The sequence below is a fragment of the Egretta garzetta genome, unplaced genomic scaffold, assembly GCF_000687185.1.
Source record: "Egretta garzetta isolate BGI_Z169 unplaced genomic scaffold, ASM68718v1 scaffold16, whole genome shotgun sequence".
Lineage (NCBI taxonomy): Eukaryota > Metazoa > Chordata > Aves > Pelecaniformes > Ardeidae > Egretta > Egretta garzetta.
The window spans coordinates 3215900-3230058 of NW_009260022.1; the positions used below are offsets into that span (position 1 = coordinate 3215900).

The following is a 14159-nucleotide window of genomic DNA, read 5'->3' on the forward strand; positions in this document are numbered from 1 at the left end:
GCGGGGCTCGAGGCCGTCTGAAGGGGGTGGGTGCGTTGTTGTCGCTATAGCAGCATAAAAGGGACTTGGAAGAAACGTCTTGGCACGGGCGTGACGTTCAGGAGCTGACGCTTCTATCAGTTAAATGCTCCTTGTAAGAAGTTCCTTCTTGCATTGCACGGATTCTACTCAAAAACCAACTGTGCGAATACCTTCTGTGATAGCGAGTGGGGGCGGTTAATCCTTACCTTAAAGAAGAAGCTGGGTTTGGTACAAGAGTCTGGTCAGAAGGCTCAGACCTCTTACACATGAGTTCCTGAACACGTTAACTTTATTGGGTAAACTTTTTTTTTGAATAAAGCCTTTCACTCTATTACAGTGATGGTAAAAGTGGATAGCCTGCAACTAATCTTTGTCCAGACCTTAAATCTGTGCACAAAATGACTGGTAAGATGAAAATCCACTTGAAAGTTCTTTTGGGATGATCTAGCTAATATAGTGTGGAATCAAATTATTCTAGTTAAAGGGCTTGGCCATCACTTTCCATTTGTAATTCCAATCTCATGTCTACTTGCATTATTTTAACTTGTTTTCATTTTGAGTATTACTGATACGAAGTGTTGGCACACAGAAGGAGCAACGTGGTGTGGTCTACTAAGAAAGCTCTTACAGTAAAATCTCACATAGGATTTTGCATGCTGTTCAGACTGTGGTTGCTCTTCAGAGGAGCTAGCTTTTTGTCAGTCTTCACTGCTGCACAGCAACTGAAAACTATTGATCTGGAAGTCAGATCCTGAAGACTAGCTTGTGCCAAACGACTGAGCTAAAGGGTCAGAAGTGAGCATGTGCAGCAAGACTAGAATTTCTCTTTAATTAGAAGGCTGCTTCTGCTTTTATTGTAAATAGGTTAGAGCTCGATCAGTGTCTGAACTGAATTCCACATATGGCAAGCTTGAGTCTTTCTTAGTCTTGCCTTCAGTTTGTTGTTACTTGCAGCTGAAGGGGTGCTTTTAAAAAAAAAAAAAACAAACAACTTTTCCAGGTGTGAGACTTAATCTGAAGGACTTGTCCCCAGCCTTGTGTTGTTTCACACTTTTGTACGGTTTCATTTTTACCTTGAAAATACTGCTAAGGAAATAGACTTTGTTTTTCATTTCTTCTTAGCCGTGGAACTGAGCCTTATTATGTGGAGAGTTGCTGGTTTTGGGTATTCTGGTGTCTGGTGTGAGGCAGAGTGGGAGAGTGGTGCACTGGGAGAGCTGGGGAAGTGCAAGAAAGATGGGGTATTCAAGCATCTAACAAGGCTGAAGGAATTTAGGTGGCAAAAGCAAGGTGAAGACAAAAGCATATGTTCTTCCATTATGCTTCACAGCACTGTTATCTTGGCATTTTGTAATGGTTTCTTGGGTATCCAGCAGTAGAAAGAAGGCTCTCCTGCATTATTTCAGACTGGTGTGGTTTTTGGTGAGGCTAGGAGAGCCAGGCTACCCTGGAGAGATCGAGGGGCAGTTCTCTTTAAATGACAAAACCAAAGCAAAGTCAACAGCTTTACGAACAGGTTCTCTTGTAACGATACTATCTCAGGTGTGCTGCCTCTGTGTAATCCTCACCTTATTAACTGGGGTAGAACTGCTGGTGATTTGGCAGCATGCAGCCAAAAGACTCCCAAGTTTTATTTTAACAATTTGTATTAAGGGAAAACTTGCTCCAAGAAATCCATGCACTATTCAGTGACAGGTAAAACAGCAAAGACCACTGAAGGAGCAAGCAGATACAGCCGACTTGGAGGCTGCTCTGCATTTCACGCTACAGAAGAGTACAAAATGGCTGTCTCCACTCAGCTTTCTTAACAGTGTGCTTGTGACTGGCTGACCAAATGGAAGGTGGTGAGGGAAGATTCTTCTGCCCAGCGCAATCTGTGTTTCAGTGTGCACCAGCAGATTGTCTCTGTTCTAGAGTTCCAGAGTTCCAGAACATATTGTTAATGCATTTTTCTTCAATCTGTGTTTGTGTGCACCAGCAGACTGTCTCTGTTCTAGAGTTCCAGAACATATTGTTAATGCATTTTTCTTAAAATGGGGTACATTACTCAAATAGAAATTATTTGTTTTCCTCAGAATATGCAAGAGAGCAAAATTTTTCACATCTCTTAGTAAATTAGTGTCGTCTTAAACATTGAGCTGTACTGTGAAAAGCACCCATAAGAAAATGGTTCACTTAAATATGTTGCCTAGTGCTTAAAAAAAGTCTGCCACACCTGGAGAAGAGGCTTTGCAATGCTAGTTAAATCACCAAGCTGAGGTTCAAGAATATGAAGATTCACATAGCTGCCATCCAGGTTTTTTTTTTTGACCCTGAGGATATAGTTTAATGTCAAAACTAACTGACTACAATTGCTTGCTGCCACAGAAAGGTGTTTCTGGTTTTTTTTCTTCCCTTGTCCTCCCTGCCCTAACAGCTCCATCGCTAGTGTTTTCTACAAGCTAAATCAGGTCAGTGATAAATTTACCTACTGAAACTGTTCTTCCCTTTCTTTGGTGGGCTAACTTTATGTTTATGGATCAGGTGTTACAGTAGCACACAAGGAGTGTGGTCATTTAATTGATCCAGTGGGAAAAGCTGAGAATGCCCCATAGACTCCCACTAAATTACATCAAATTAGGTGTAATGTAAAATCAAACACTGGTTTCTGACAAGTCGGGTGCTGGGGACAAGATGGCAGGGGAGTGTTAAATAGGGCCAGCACCTGAATGCGGTGGTGAACTAAGTCTCCTGTAGTCAGTGTGGCTAAGGCAAGACATCCCTAAAGTAACCACAACTGTTGGCTTGTTGGCTTGCGTGTACTGTGACTTGGATTTTAGGCAAAAGGATCACACTGAGTATAGCTGTCATCTAACACTCGCTGAAACTGTGCTTTAAAGAGTGCTACAGTGTTAGGTACAGGTGGAAGTCCAGTAGTGGGGACCAGGGTGCAAATTTTAAGGCTGTAAGTGCCTAGAATAAAAAGAACTACAAGCAAGTCAAAGAATGCAACATAGCCTCGAGATCAGGAAGAGGAAACGGGAATGCTGCAGTAGGCTAAACAGTGATCGGTGAATTAAACTACTAAGATAAGATGGGGCTACTAGGTGGGTGTTCTGATGAAGAACATAATTTCCTGTGACAATGGAGTCTTAGGGGAGTTTTTCTTGCTTCTATGTTGTCAGTCATCTTGATGCTCTGAAAGATGTTACTGTCCTGCGAGTGGCAGAAGAGCAGAATGCATATGCTTAAAACTCCCAACAAACCCTGCAAGACATGAGTGCAAACCCATCTTCACCAGTAGTCTTAATGATCACTGATGTGTGAACTGGGGTAACCAAGGGCCATGAAACTGCTTCATCTCCTGTAGCTGGATTTAACAAGTGTGATAGCGCCCGAAGGGAGAAAGAAGAAATCTATGCTTCATAGTTCAAAACTGAATTCAAACTGATTTCTGACAGCTTTATAAAGCTGCATTTTTTTCTCAAGGATTACTCTTCACACCCTATCCTTATCTTAAGAGCAACTAGATAGACATTTTCTGATCCAAATTAACTTTCTGGCCAGTAGCTGTTTTCTTACCAGCCTTTTAGTGCATATAGTGACTGTATCTGATGTACTGAGATTATATACTTAATGCCAGTTAAGGGAAGAAGTTACTTGCAAGTTAAAGTATTTTACCTCTTATCAAAGCAGCTTGATTCATTATTCAGGCAGAACTGCAGTGAAGACAAGTTTGTAAAAGAGAGAACTAGACATCTTTAGGATGTATTACTAAGTGCAGATATTTTCACTCCTTGCTCCATTAAGTTCCTTGAAGTTTCAAAGATTAATTAGGAGGCAGAAACTAAAGGAAGAAGTTTGTAATTATACCTATTTAGGAGTATTAAAGAGGGCAACTTCTGTTATTGATGTTTTGCCTAGTGATGAGAGGTTGGATTTGACTTAAAGAATAAATGTTGTTGGCTCTCAGGTTTGTTGCTGTTAGGTACCAACTGAGGATCTGTGTCTAGAAAAAGGTAAATAACAAATAAAGCTGTAAAATGCCAGCATTTTTTTACTTACTTTGAATGTAGAATGCCAAATGCTGCCTTAACAACCAAAGTATTCAGTTGGTTTTTTCCAGTTGTTTCATAGTTTCCCCCTGGAGTTCTGCAGTCATGTTTAAAGTTGGCTCACAAGCATAAACGTATGGCTAATGAGCTTGTCTGTTGTTTTGTTCAAACGAGGCTGCAGTGAAATGCAACACTATACAAATGTAAGCTTGTAGAAATTCTGTATTCAATACTTAGTGTCATTGCTCTGTATTCTTTTCAACACAGCTGGTGAAAATGGCTGAAAATGGAGATGGTGAAAACATGTCTATTTTGGAAAGCAAGATCTGTCAGCAAATTGAGGTAAGTTCAATTTATAGTTTGGGATCTGGACTGAGATGTTTTGGAGACATTCATTGATAGGGACTTGGCTAATGGGAAGCTAAATCATAGGGAGTTAGACTTGAATCTTCAGCTTTTTAAAAAAATGTCTGCCACAGGTCTATGACAGGTATTTAATGCTTGAAGATAATTCACAATTGTAGTCTAAGTTGGAAGTTACACTCGTCCAGAGTTGCCTGTAAGACATCTATTTAAAACCACAAAATGTTATTTAACTTGCTAGTGTTTTAGATGCCATAGCAAGTGAATGTATCATTAAACAATTTATTACAATTTCACTGGGGTTATTCTATCTATGCAAATAGGAAGATGCATTTTAGTTCTATATGACTTAATTTTTGGGGGGAAAAAATTCATCCTAAGCAATCTGTGCTGGTCAAAATATTGACACATTGCATAACTTGCTATTATGATTTACTGCTTTGTAATTTATTGCTACAAATTACAACTAAACTTATGTGCCTACTTTGTATTATTTCTTACTGTAAGGCTTGGAGGGTTACCCTACAATGGAAAACTGAGCACATCACTTAAAATGACATCTAGAACAAAACCAATTTCCTGAAGGACAAAATTACAGCTGTGTGAATCCCTGTTAGCATATGGAACTGTAGTCATCACTTATGGGGGGAAAAAACACCACACTCAACAGATTGAGGAAAAATAGTTAACAAAGCTACTAGACTTGTGGTAATGTGTGTTTGAGGTATACTAGAGGGAGAGGTGTTGTTGTAAAACTTGCACTGACGTTTTAAAGCACAGTGATAGTGGTGGAAACACTCCAGTTTACCCTATGGCTTCAAGTATTTGACCCTAGTTAGAGGGCTGCTAGTAAGCAAAAGAATCTGCTTAACTTGTCTGTCTTGTACTGAATTGTCTTCCCATGCTAGACATGATCAAAATGAGAACACAGTAAATTAAAATAAAAACAATTTTTTTATCTTACAGTATTTTCTTGAATGAGACCTAGAACCTCTAGTCTATGTGTATGATTTCTTGGTGTGGCAAATACAATATTCTTGCTCATGTGTTCCTAAAGTAAGAACTAAAACCTGAATCTGATGGTGACAAATTTGACTTTTGACTCTGCAGAGCTTGATCATGTTGATGAATAATGATATTAACAGAATAAGCTTCACGCCCTTCCTAAACAAAACTGCAGTCTGCCTTTGCCTCATTAGTCCCACTGGATGAAGCCCTGGGGTTTTTTACAGCTTTTGTGTTGCAGCTAACTTCTAGAAAAGTGTCACATTAAAGCAGGAAGCAATAATTTCAGATCTTCTAATTGTTCAGATTAATGAATTTTGGTATGTCTCAATCCACTGCAGTGATTTGTCAGATGAAAGGAGCTTTTAAGACTAAACATTCAAGGACAAATCTCTCTTCCTGCCTCCCTTCCCTGTCTTTTTTACAGTACTATTTCGGCAATCACAATCTACCAAGAGACAAGTTCCTAAAAGAACAGATCAAACTAGATGATGGCTGGGTGCCTTTAGAAGTAATGATCAAATTCAACAGGTAAAACAAAGTACAACTAATCTGGATGGAAGGGTAACTTTGAGCTACTTACCTCTATTTGGGGCCAAATCTCCCTGGTCTGCATGTACAAACCCTATTGCTGTTTTAACATATGGCTTCAGCTTTGCCCTGTGTCTTTGTAATAGAACCTGTGTCTGCTTAATCAATAGGTTAAGTCGCCTTTCAAAAGATTTTAGTGTTATTGTAGAAGCACTAAGAAAATCCAAGACTGGTTTAATGGAAATAAATGAAGATAAAACTAAAATCAGAAGATCTCCAAACAAACCCCTTCCTGAATTAAATGACCAATATAAGGCTGCAATTAAAAACAGATCTGTATATGTTGTAAGTAAACATCTTCCTTTGCTCTGTGCTGTTCTGTGTGACTTTGACTGAAAACCATCTAAGTAAAACTTGAATTAACTCATACTAGATAGATTATAATTTCTGACTTAAGTGTCAGTTTGTTGCATATAATTAAAGCTTGTTGCTGTCTTGCAGAAAGGCTTTCCACTAGATGCAACTCTTGATGATATCAAAGAATGGCTTGAGGATAAAGGTCCAGTTGAAAACATTCAGATGAGGAGAACATTGCAGAGAACATTTAAGGTAGCTCTTGTGATGAATAGTTAGACTTGGGGCAAGGATCTGCCCAGGACAACATTCTACTAAATCACTCTAACACTGAGTATCTCTTACCAGGGCTCAATATTTGCAGTTTTTGATAGCGTTGAATCTGCTAAGAAGTTCACAGAGATCCCAAACCAGAAGTACAAAGACACAGAGCTGATAGTACTTTTCAAGTAAGTCCACTTAACTGATGTATGAACTAATAATGGTCAGGGGTGGATTTAGACAAGAACCTGGCTTGACCTGAAAAGTTAAGTTTCTACACTGTTGTACAGGTATTGACAGCTGTCCCTTTTGGAGACTAGTGTCTCACCTCCGAAAGATAGTATCAATTGTTTCTTTGCTATTGCTTTCTTATAAAGTAATTATAATGGAAAACTTGAAGTAGTATTAACTTAACTTATATTCCATTAAAGGGAGGAGTATTGTACAAAGAAGAATGAAGAAAGGAGACAAAACAAAGTAGAAGCTAAAGCAAGAGCTAAACTGTAAGTCATTACCAGTTGAAGTGCCTAGTTTTGCTCACCTGACCACACTTGAACCAACTCGTAACTGATTTAACTTTCCTACAGGGAAAAAGAAGAAAAACAGAAACAAGCAGCGGATGCTGAAATGGTATGGGTTTCTTACATCTCTGTACCTGAAAACTATGCAATGCTTGCTTTTGTATGGATTTTCAATCCACACATAACAAACATGCTCCCGCAGCTGCATTTTTAAAGCTAACATGGCATAGTCAGAGCCTGAAAATCTGTAATATAGAGCACTTTCCAGAAAGTCACTTCAACTTTTCCAAGTGACCTATAGTAAGACTTTGTTTTGTCATGATACTTAATCTTATTTTCAAGAGACTAATTTTGTTTCAAGGATCATATCCTGAATTTAAATTATTAGGCATGCTTACCTGTTCAGAAGTGATCCTCAATGTACCACTGAGAGGATTGTTATTCTGTGGTATTTAAAGGATCCAGTAAGGATTTAATCGGTATTATATAGACTTTCAAACTGAGGTATCAGCCTTCAGAAAACTTCTGTGGAATTTAGAGAGTGTAACTCTCTTAAGGGAACAGAGTCCCTAAGTAAATGTATTGTAGTAAGCAAAGAAAATGTGAAAAAAGGTGGTGTGTTTTGGGTTTTTTTTGTTCGTTTTTTTTTTTAAAAAAAAGCAGGGGCTACACACCATGCAAGACTTGGACATCAGCATAAATAAGCTATGTAGCAAAAATGCTTGGATTACTGATGGTGCTAAGGGGGGTGACTTCAATTGCTTATTTATCACTATCACGTTGTAATTGTCTTGAGGGGAAAAAAAAGAATATTCAGGCTTGACTCTTAAACAAAAATGTGGGATTTTTTTTACTTCATTTAGAAATCTCTGGAAGAAAAGACAGGATGTCTTTTGAAATTTTCTGGTGATCTAGATGATCAAACATGCAGAGAAGATCTCCATGATGTATTTTCTGATCACGGAGAAATCAAATGGATACACTTTGTCAGAGGTGCGAAGGAGGTCAGTAGAATCTTCAATAAGGAGTTAAGGTGTCTGTATTAAAAGTTTGAATGAAAAAATGCTTGCTCTCTTATGTAATCAAATAAGAAATGGTTTATTTGACATGTGGAATTGCAGAATATTTAGAGAATTAAAAATATTCAGAGAATTCCCTTAAATTCTTTCAAAAGAACAGATAGATTCCAGCCTTCTGAGTTGATCAGGTCAAAACTGAGACTGAGAATGTTTGTTAGGACAGTCTGAGGGTTTTGCTTCAGTCTAGACATATTTTACATCATGACAATGATGAAAATGAAGTAATGAACTTGCTGTGGTACCTAACAGGGTATGTTGTTCATTATTCTAGCTGAATGTTTTCATAGTATGATTCAAATGCAAATGCCACTCTTCTTTTTAAGGGAATTATCCTATTTAAGGATATTGCAAAAGAAGCTCTTGAAAAAGCCAAAGAAGCACATAATGGAAACTTACAGCTTCGGAACAAGGATGTTACGTGGGAATTGCTAGAAGGAGATGCAGAGAAAGAAGCTCTGAAAAAAATATTGGAAGATCAGCAAGAGTTGCTGAAACAGAAAACAAAAGGTCCTCCTTTTATTAGTTTAAGCATTTATAATGTCCTAGAAGTAGCATTGTGTGAAAGTAACTGTAAATAATGAATACATACTGAATACTAACTGTAAAGCATTCTTTTTAGCTTGCCTGTTGAAAGACAAATGATAAAGTTCCTGATGTATCCCCACAGGACGCAAAATTAAAGGAAAAGGAAGAGGGGGAAAGATACCTCAAGGTGCACACAAAGGAAAAGTACAGTTTCAGGGCAAGAAAATAAAGTTTGACAACGAAGAAGAAGGTGGTGAAGATGATACTAAAACAGGTATGTCATTCTGTGCAGGGGATGCAGCTGCTTTAGTACATGGAGCTACTTTCTGGAGAAGTACTCGTGTTTCTTACAAGTGTTTCAGATTTGGCCCTACATTGCAGTATCTGTTGTCTTGTCAGTATCAGTAAAGTAACTTCAAGGTTCTTGTGCTTGATTCCTTCCAGAACTGTCCAAAACCCATACTAAAATAATTACTAGATAGTTGAGGCTGTACTGCAGGGCTGTTCAAAGCATTCTGCATTGAAGGATGATGGTTGACAGCAACATTACACAACTGTACAGACCCAGTCTCTTTAGTGGTGATTTTTTTTTTCCTTGAGGATATGAGAAAACTAATAGTTCTGCATATTGGTATTTAGCTTGGAGAAGGTGAAGAGCTAAGCTTCTGTTCATTAGATACAGCACCTGCTTAAAAAAAAAAGCTAGTGAAACCTACTCCTGTTAGATTGTATTCCTTCATCATATTACTTGCCGTCCTGCTGTGAAGTTATATAGGGAAGAAGCTATCCAAGGTTGGTATTTTAGAACATCTAAAAGCTTTAAGTCACAGTAATAAGTAAATGCTTTAGTATAGCAGTGGCTGTGAATAAGCTAGGAGTCATCCTTGAACTCCTAAGGTAGGAAGGGTGTGGTTTTCCGGAAGATTTCAGGTAATACTGAAATGTGTTCCTTTACCATAAATGACTACATATTCAATCTTGCAGAACCAGCAAGTCCCAAGAAGAGACCACTAGAGGAAACAGAAAAAGAAGAACCTGCACCAAAACAACTGAAAACAGAAAACGGAGATGGAGATCAGTAATACTAAAATAATAATAAAAAACCCATTGTTTTTATTGTTCCATTTTCAATAGATTTAAAGACATGTCTCAGTTCAGGAGTTTCTTGGCAGAAAATCTAATGAAATCCACTTCAATGTCAACCTACAATAAGAGGAAAGCTTCACATTGGGTTACAGCTTTTTTTTGGTTGCTGTTTTAAGAAGCATGCTTACTCTTAACATACCACCCAGGAAAACTTTATATAGTTTTGTTTATACTGTCAGATCCTCTCAACTTCTCTGGCATCTCATTCAAATGTAAAAGGTTCTGGACTTTGTAATCTTGCGGTTATGTTAAGTAGCAGCTGCCAATAAATTCAGAACTTAAAACTGCTTACTACTGAAGCCTGGATGTTAATGCAGTATAAAGCTGTGAAGTAACAAAGCTGAAGGACAGACTTCCATCATTTAAGTTCAAGTCACCAAAAGAATAGGTACAGCTGAATAAAACTTCTCGTTCTTTGCTATTCAACATACCTAACTCTTCAAATCTTGGTCTACTCCAGGATTCTCTTTACTTCCCCTATGGTAATGGGATATGTGTCTTCTAGGCCAGCATTCAGCACCCAGGAACTTGCTTTTGGGCTTAAGCTTCCCTACTCTAACATCCTGACTAGATCTTCTCTTGTGGGATGAAGTGCACAGTTTCTTCCTGCTTCCTCTTAAGATGGTTATGTGACTGATTTCACTGGCTGTAGCTATTTGCAGTACAGAGCATAGAACACTGAAGTAATGCTACAGCTGTAAAATCCTCCTTACTTTGTCCTTCCTTACTTAATTCAGTCTGAGTTCCGGACAGGATCAAGCAAATAACTATTAAAAGTTGAATCAAGGAGGCTACCATTAGCTTTCTCGCATCAAGTCGCACTGTTGGCTTTAATCTTTGTGTATAGCTTTGACTTGCAGTACAATGATTCTTTTCCCTGTAGTAACAGCAATGGAACTTGATGCCATCACAGTGAACTTCTTTCAAGTGCTGTTGAGCATTCCTTATCCAGTACATATTAACATAACTTAAATTTTAAGTAGAATTTACCTGCCCTGTACAAAACAGAGCATTTTCTCAGTTCGGTTTTATACTTACTGATTTCTTCTTATGGAACTTGTATGATGCTGGTAGGTCATATCTAAGTTCTGTGAACAGTACAAAGAATACTTTGTTACACTAGAATGATTATTAGTCAATTGACTTACACTGTATGCCCACATTCTTCTACTTCTGTTGCCCCTTGACTAGGTAACTGTTTTGACCTCTGGACTAGATTATGACTGAATATTTAAGCTGACCATACCAGACAGTAAGTGGATAGCTGAAATGCAGTTGTGTTTCAAGCACCTGTGAAATTCCCATGTCTCAAGACTGTATAAAGCATCCAGCTGGTGACATTTAAGAATTCAGAAGATACCTGCACAACTCAGAAAAATACTTAGGTGACTGTAACAACAGGATGCTTTTTCGTGGCACGACTAACCTGCACTTTGCTTTTGTTCTTCAGCAACAATTTCCTTTTGAAGCAGGACGGTAGGTAACCTCTGCTTGAAGGCAAAATCTAGTCCAGGAAAATAACCAATTCCAATTCTGCACAGAATATGTATTTCTCATAGCTTTATTAAGTGCATGCTTGTATTCTAGCCAAGTAGCAAGGTATGTTAAAAAACAAAACAAAACATACGGTCATTTTCAGTGTTAAATCACACCTCAGGCTGTTAAGAGTGGCTAGTAGTCGTAGATATTAGCCCCCAACAAAATGGTGGGGGGTTTTTTGTTAACAACAAATTAATCTTACCTGCTATGACTTCCATCTTCACTTCCCACTCATCTGCTTTTTTTTGAATGTGCTACAATATCAGATACAGGTAAATTTAAAAGCTTGTTTCTACACTGTTACAGACATCTACACCTCTGTACTTGAGAAGTCTCCTGTGCTTTTGTTTTTCAAGCTAAAACATTAGCCCACATACTTATCTTGATGTATATGAGATCACAGTTACTTGACATGATCAGCAGTATTACCCAAAACAAGTTTCATACCCCATAGAGGTGTGAACAAATCAGCAAAGCTAAAGACAACATCATTAAATGCCACCTATTTCATTGTTTAATGAAATAGTTAATGATCGCCCTACTGAAATGAAGGACTTACCTGCCGTGTTGAAGTTTTGTGAAGGGAATATACAGCTGTTTTTGCCATTTGTAAAGCAGTTTTCAGAAAAACCATATCCATTCCTAAAAGAATGATGAAATTTTTAGAATTGTTAAATGCTGGTTTAAACTAGAGGATTTAAAGATCTGTTTCATGCCTCAATTTTTCTGGAGTAAGAGCTATTTGAGAAATGGCACTGAAGGTACAGAAAGTATTTCTAAAACTTACCCAATTGCTCTTGGGAAAAGAGAAAAATTATATGAAATAGCTAGTATTGTTTATTTCAAACCCAGCAACTGTTAGTTACTATAATGAAGTTGTTAATCCTGACTTAGGAAACTGATTCCAAATGAACAAAACTCTAGGTAATTACAACAAGTAAGTGTAATAAGGGAGTCGTTTCGTTGATTTCTGACTTTCAGAATTACCAACCTTTATTATGCTTGGTACCAAACGGAGGGTTCATAATAACTGTGTCAAAAGTCTTTGACATGCTGTCAGATAAAGAACAGACATCACACTGAACCATGTTGATGTTCATGAGCTCGAAGTCTTCAATATTGCTATTAAATATTTCCAGTGCATCCGCATCTATGTCAAACCCCACACATAATCTATTAAAAAAAAAATTGCCACATATTAGTCTCCTGCAAACTGAAATGGTGTTTAAATTGTAAAGTTTTGAAAAGGATCTGTGTACACAACTTGTTTTATCTAGGAAATGTAACAAGCATACACTATAAATTCAGTGCTGATTAAAAATGGGAGTAGCTCTCTTGCCCTTTCTCAATTATCCTTTTAAAGATTGTGAAGGAAGTTTCATGTGTTCATTTAGTGCTTCAGGGGAAAGCAACCATTATGACTTCCAAATTCATGCAACTGTTTGACTATTTGAATGGTTATTGACTGTCTAAACATATTAAATAGCCTCATTATGCACCTTATTAGATACATAATATTAGTTTAGTTCAGCATTGCTATGTTCTAATCTTATTTTCTACTCTTCTATGCCAGAAAAAAACACAACTAGAACTTGGTATTAAATACTTACCCTGCTCCTAACATTGCACTTCCAATGCTGAGCATGCCACAACCACATCCTAAATCTGCAATTGTTTTGTTCTCAATATCATCAAAAGTATTGTGAATTGTATAAAGCATACATGCTGGGGGGGGAAAAAAAACACAGGTCAATAATACCAAATATGCATCTAAGTAATCAAGAAAGCTACTTCTGCCTTCAGAAACACAGGTCAGTAATACCAAATACGCATCTAAGTAATCAAGAAGTAATCAAGAAAGCTACTTCTGCCTTCAGAAAACTCTGATTTTCTGTCATGCAAAATTAAGCTGATGTTCTCACTGCTTGTAAGTCTCTCTTTTATTAATACATGAAAACAAGTCAAACATTTTGATTAGTTCTAGAACTCTAGATCTTTGGTGGAGAGATTACATGTAGAGCTGTGAGTAGTGTTTGTGGAAAGAGTATGCCTCGAAATTTGAGGAAAAATAATAGAAGGATGTAAAATATTGAAAAAGTCATAATTAAGGTATGGGTGAGTGTCTTTATATACACTTTTACTGGGGTTTTTTTGTGTGTCATGAAGTAAGTCCATTCCAGCTTTCTCATTTACAGCTCAAGACATTTCTATCATGACATTATCTTTTAAATCAATGTGCTTGAGTTTTGGACTGTACATTATCATTACACTTACAATGAAAAGAAGTTAACAGATAATTAAAAAATAATGAATTACATTCCTGGCTGGATACAATTTCTTGACTACTTTTAGTGTAAAAGCTTCAAAGGAGATAATGCCGTAGAAACACAGAGTTTTTTTTATTTTAAAGTGCTGATGAAGAACTTGTAAAAGAGACAACAGTGCTGTAGGTAACCTCTAACCTGCGATATGAGGCCTTGTTGGATACTGTTCAAGGAGTAGTTTTGGACTTTCAAAAGTATCGACTTGCTGAAGACAGCTTTCCAGTTCTTTAAGCTTTAATTTCTTCATGTTTATAGTTTAACTAAAGGAAATAAAATGTAATCAGTTACAATAATATAAATAAACTATGTATTATCTTGCATTATTTTATACTTCCAATCCCACTGTACTCCTCGGCATCTCCCGGGTGTTTTCATGCGGCTGCTTTCAGGGATCCAGCTGAAGGCGCGCCGATGCTGGGGGAGAAGCGCGGCGGCGGCTAACGCCAGGCCGTTCCC

The 14159-nt window shown here is 37.6% G+C and overlaps 2 protein-coding genes across 13 annotated transcripts; one reads left to right on the forward strand and one right to left on the reverse strand.

The window, feature by feature from the left end:
• Nucleotides 1-449: 449 nt before the first annotated feature.
• METTL5 (methyltransferase like 5) lies at nt 450-14153 on the reverse strand. Of its 12 annotated transcripts, none has more exons than XR_004842277.1 (8): nt 13842-14153; nt 12990-13104; nt 12371-12552; nt 11939-12021; nt 11582-11633; nt 10879-10928; nt 3682-4009; nt 450-1931 (listed from the first exon to the last, which is right to left on the reverse strand). XR_004842277.1 is itself a non-coding variant. In XM_035896213.1 (7 exons), the coding sequence occupies exons 1-7, from the start codon at nt 13948-13950 to the stop codon at nt 3887-3889; spliced, it is 714 nt and encodes a 237-aa protein (XP_035752106.1). In that variant the 5' UTR covers nt 13951-14153; the 3' UTR covers nt 2480-3886. The 12 variants fall into 12 exon arrangements, 9 of the variants coding, with proteins under 9 accessions (XP_035752106.1, XP_035752108.1, XP_035752109.1 ...); XR_004842276.1 differs by lacking the exon at nt 450-1931 and adding an exon at nt 2483-3216; XR_004842278.1 differs by lacking the exons at nt 450-1931; nt 3682-4009 and adding exons at nt 2484-3216; nt 4066-4248.
• SSB (small RNA binding exonuclease protection factor La) lies at nt 4323-9781 on the forward strand. The gene is made up of 11 exons (XM_035896212.1): nt 4323-4397; nt 5851-5954; nt 6125-6299; nt 6456-6563; nt 6657-6757; nt 7001-7072; nt 7157-7199; nt 7954-8094; nt 8493-8676; nt 8837-8968; nt 9679-9781. The coding sequence occupies exons 1-11, from the start codon at nt 4332-4334 to the stop codon at nt 9774-9776; spliced, it is 1224 nt and encodes a 407-aa protein (XP_035752105.1). The 5' UTR covers nt 4323-4331; the 3' UTR covers nt 9777-9781.
• Nucleotides 14154-14159: the final 6 nt, after the last annotated feature.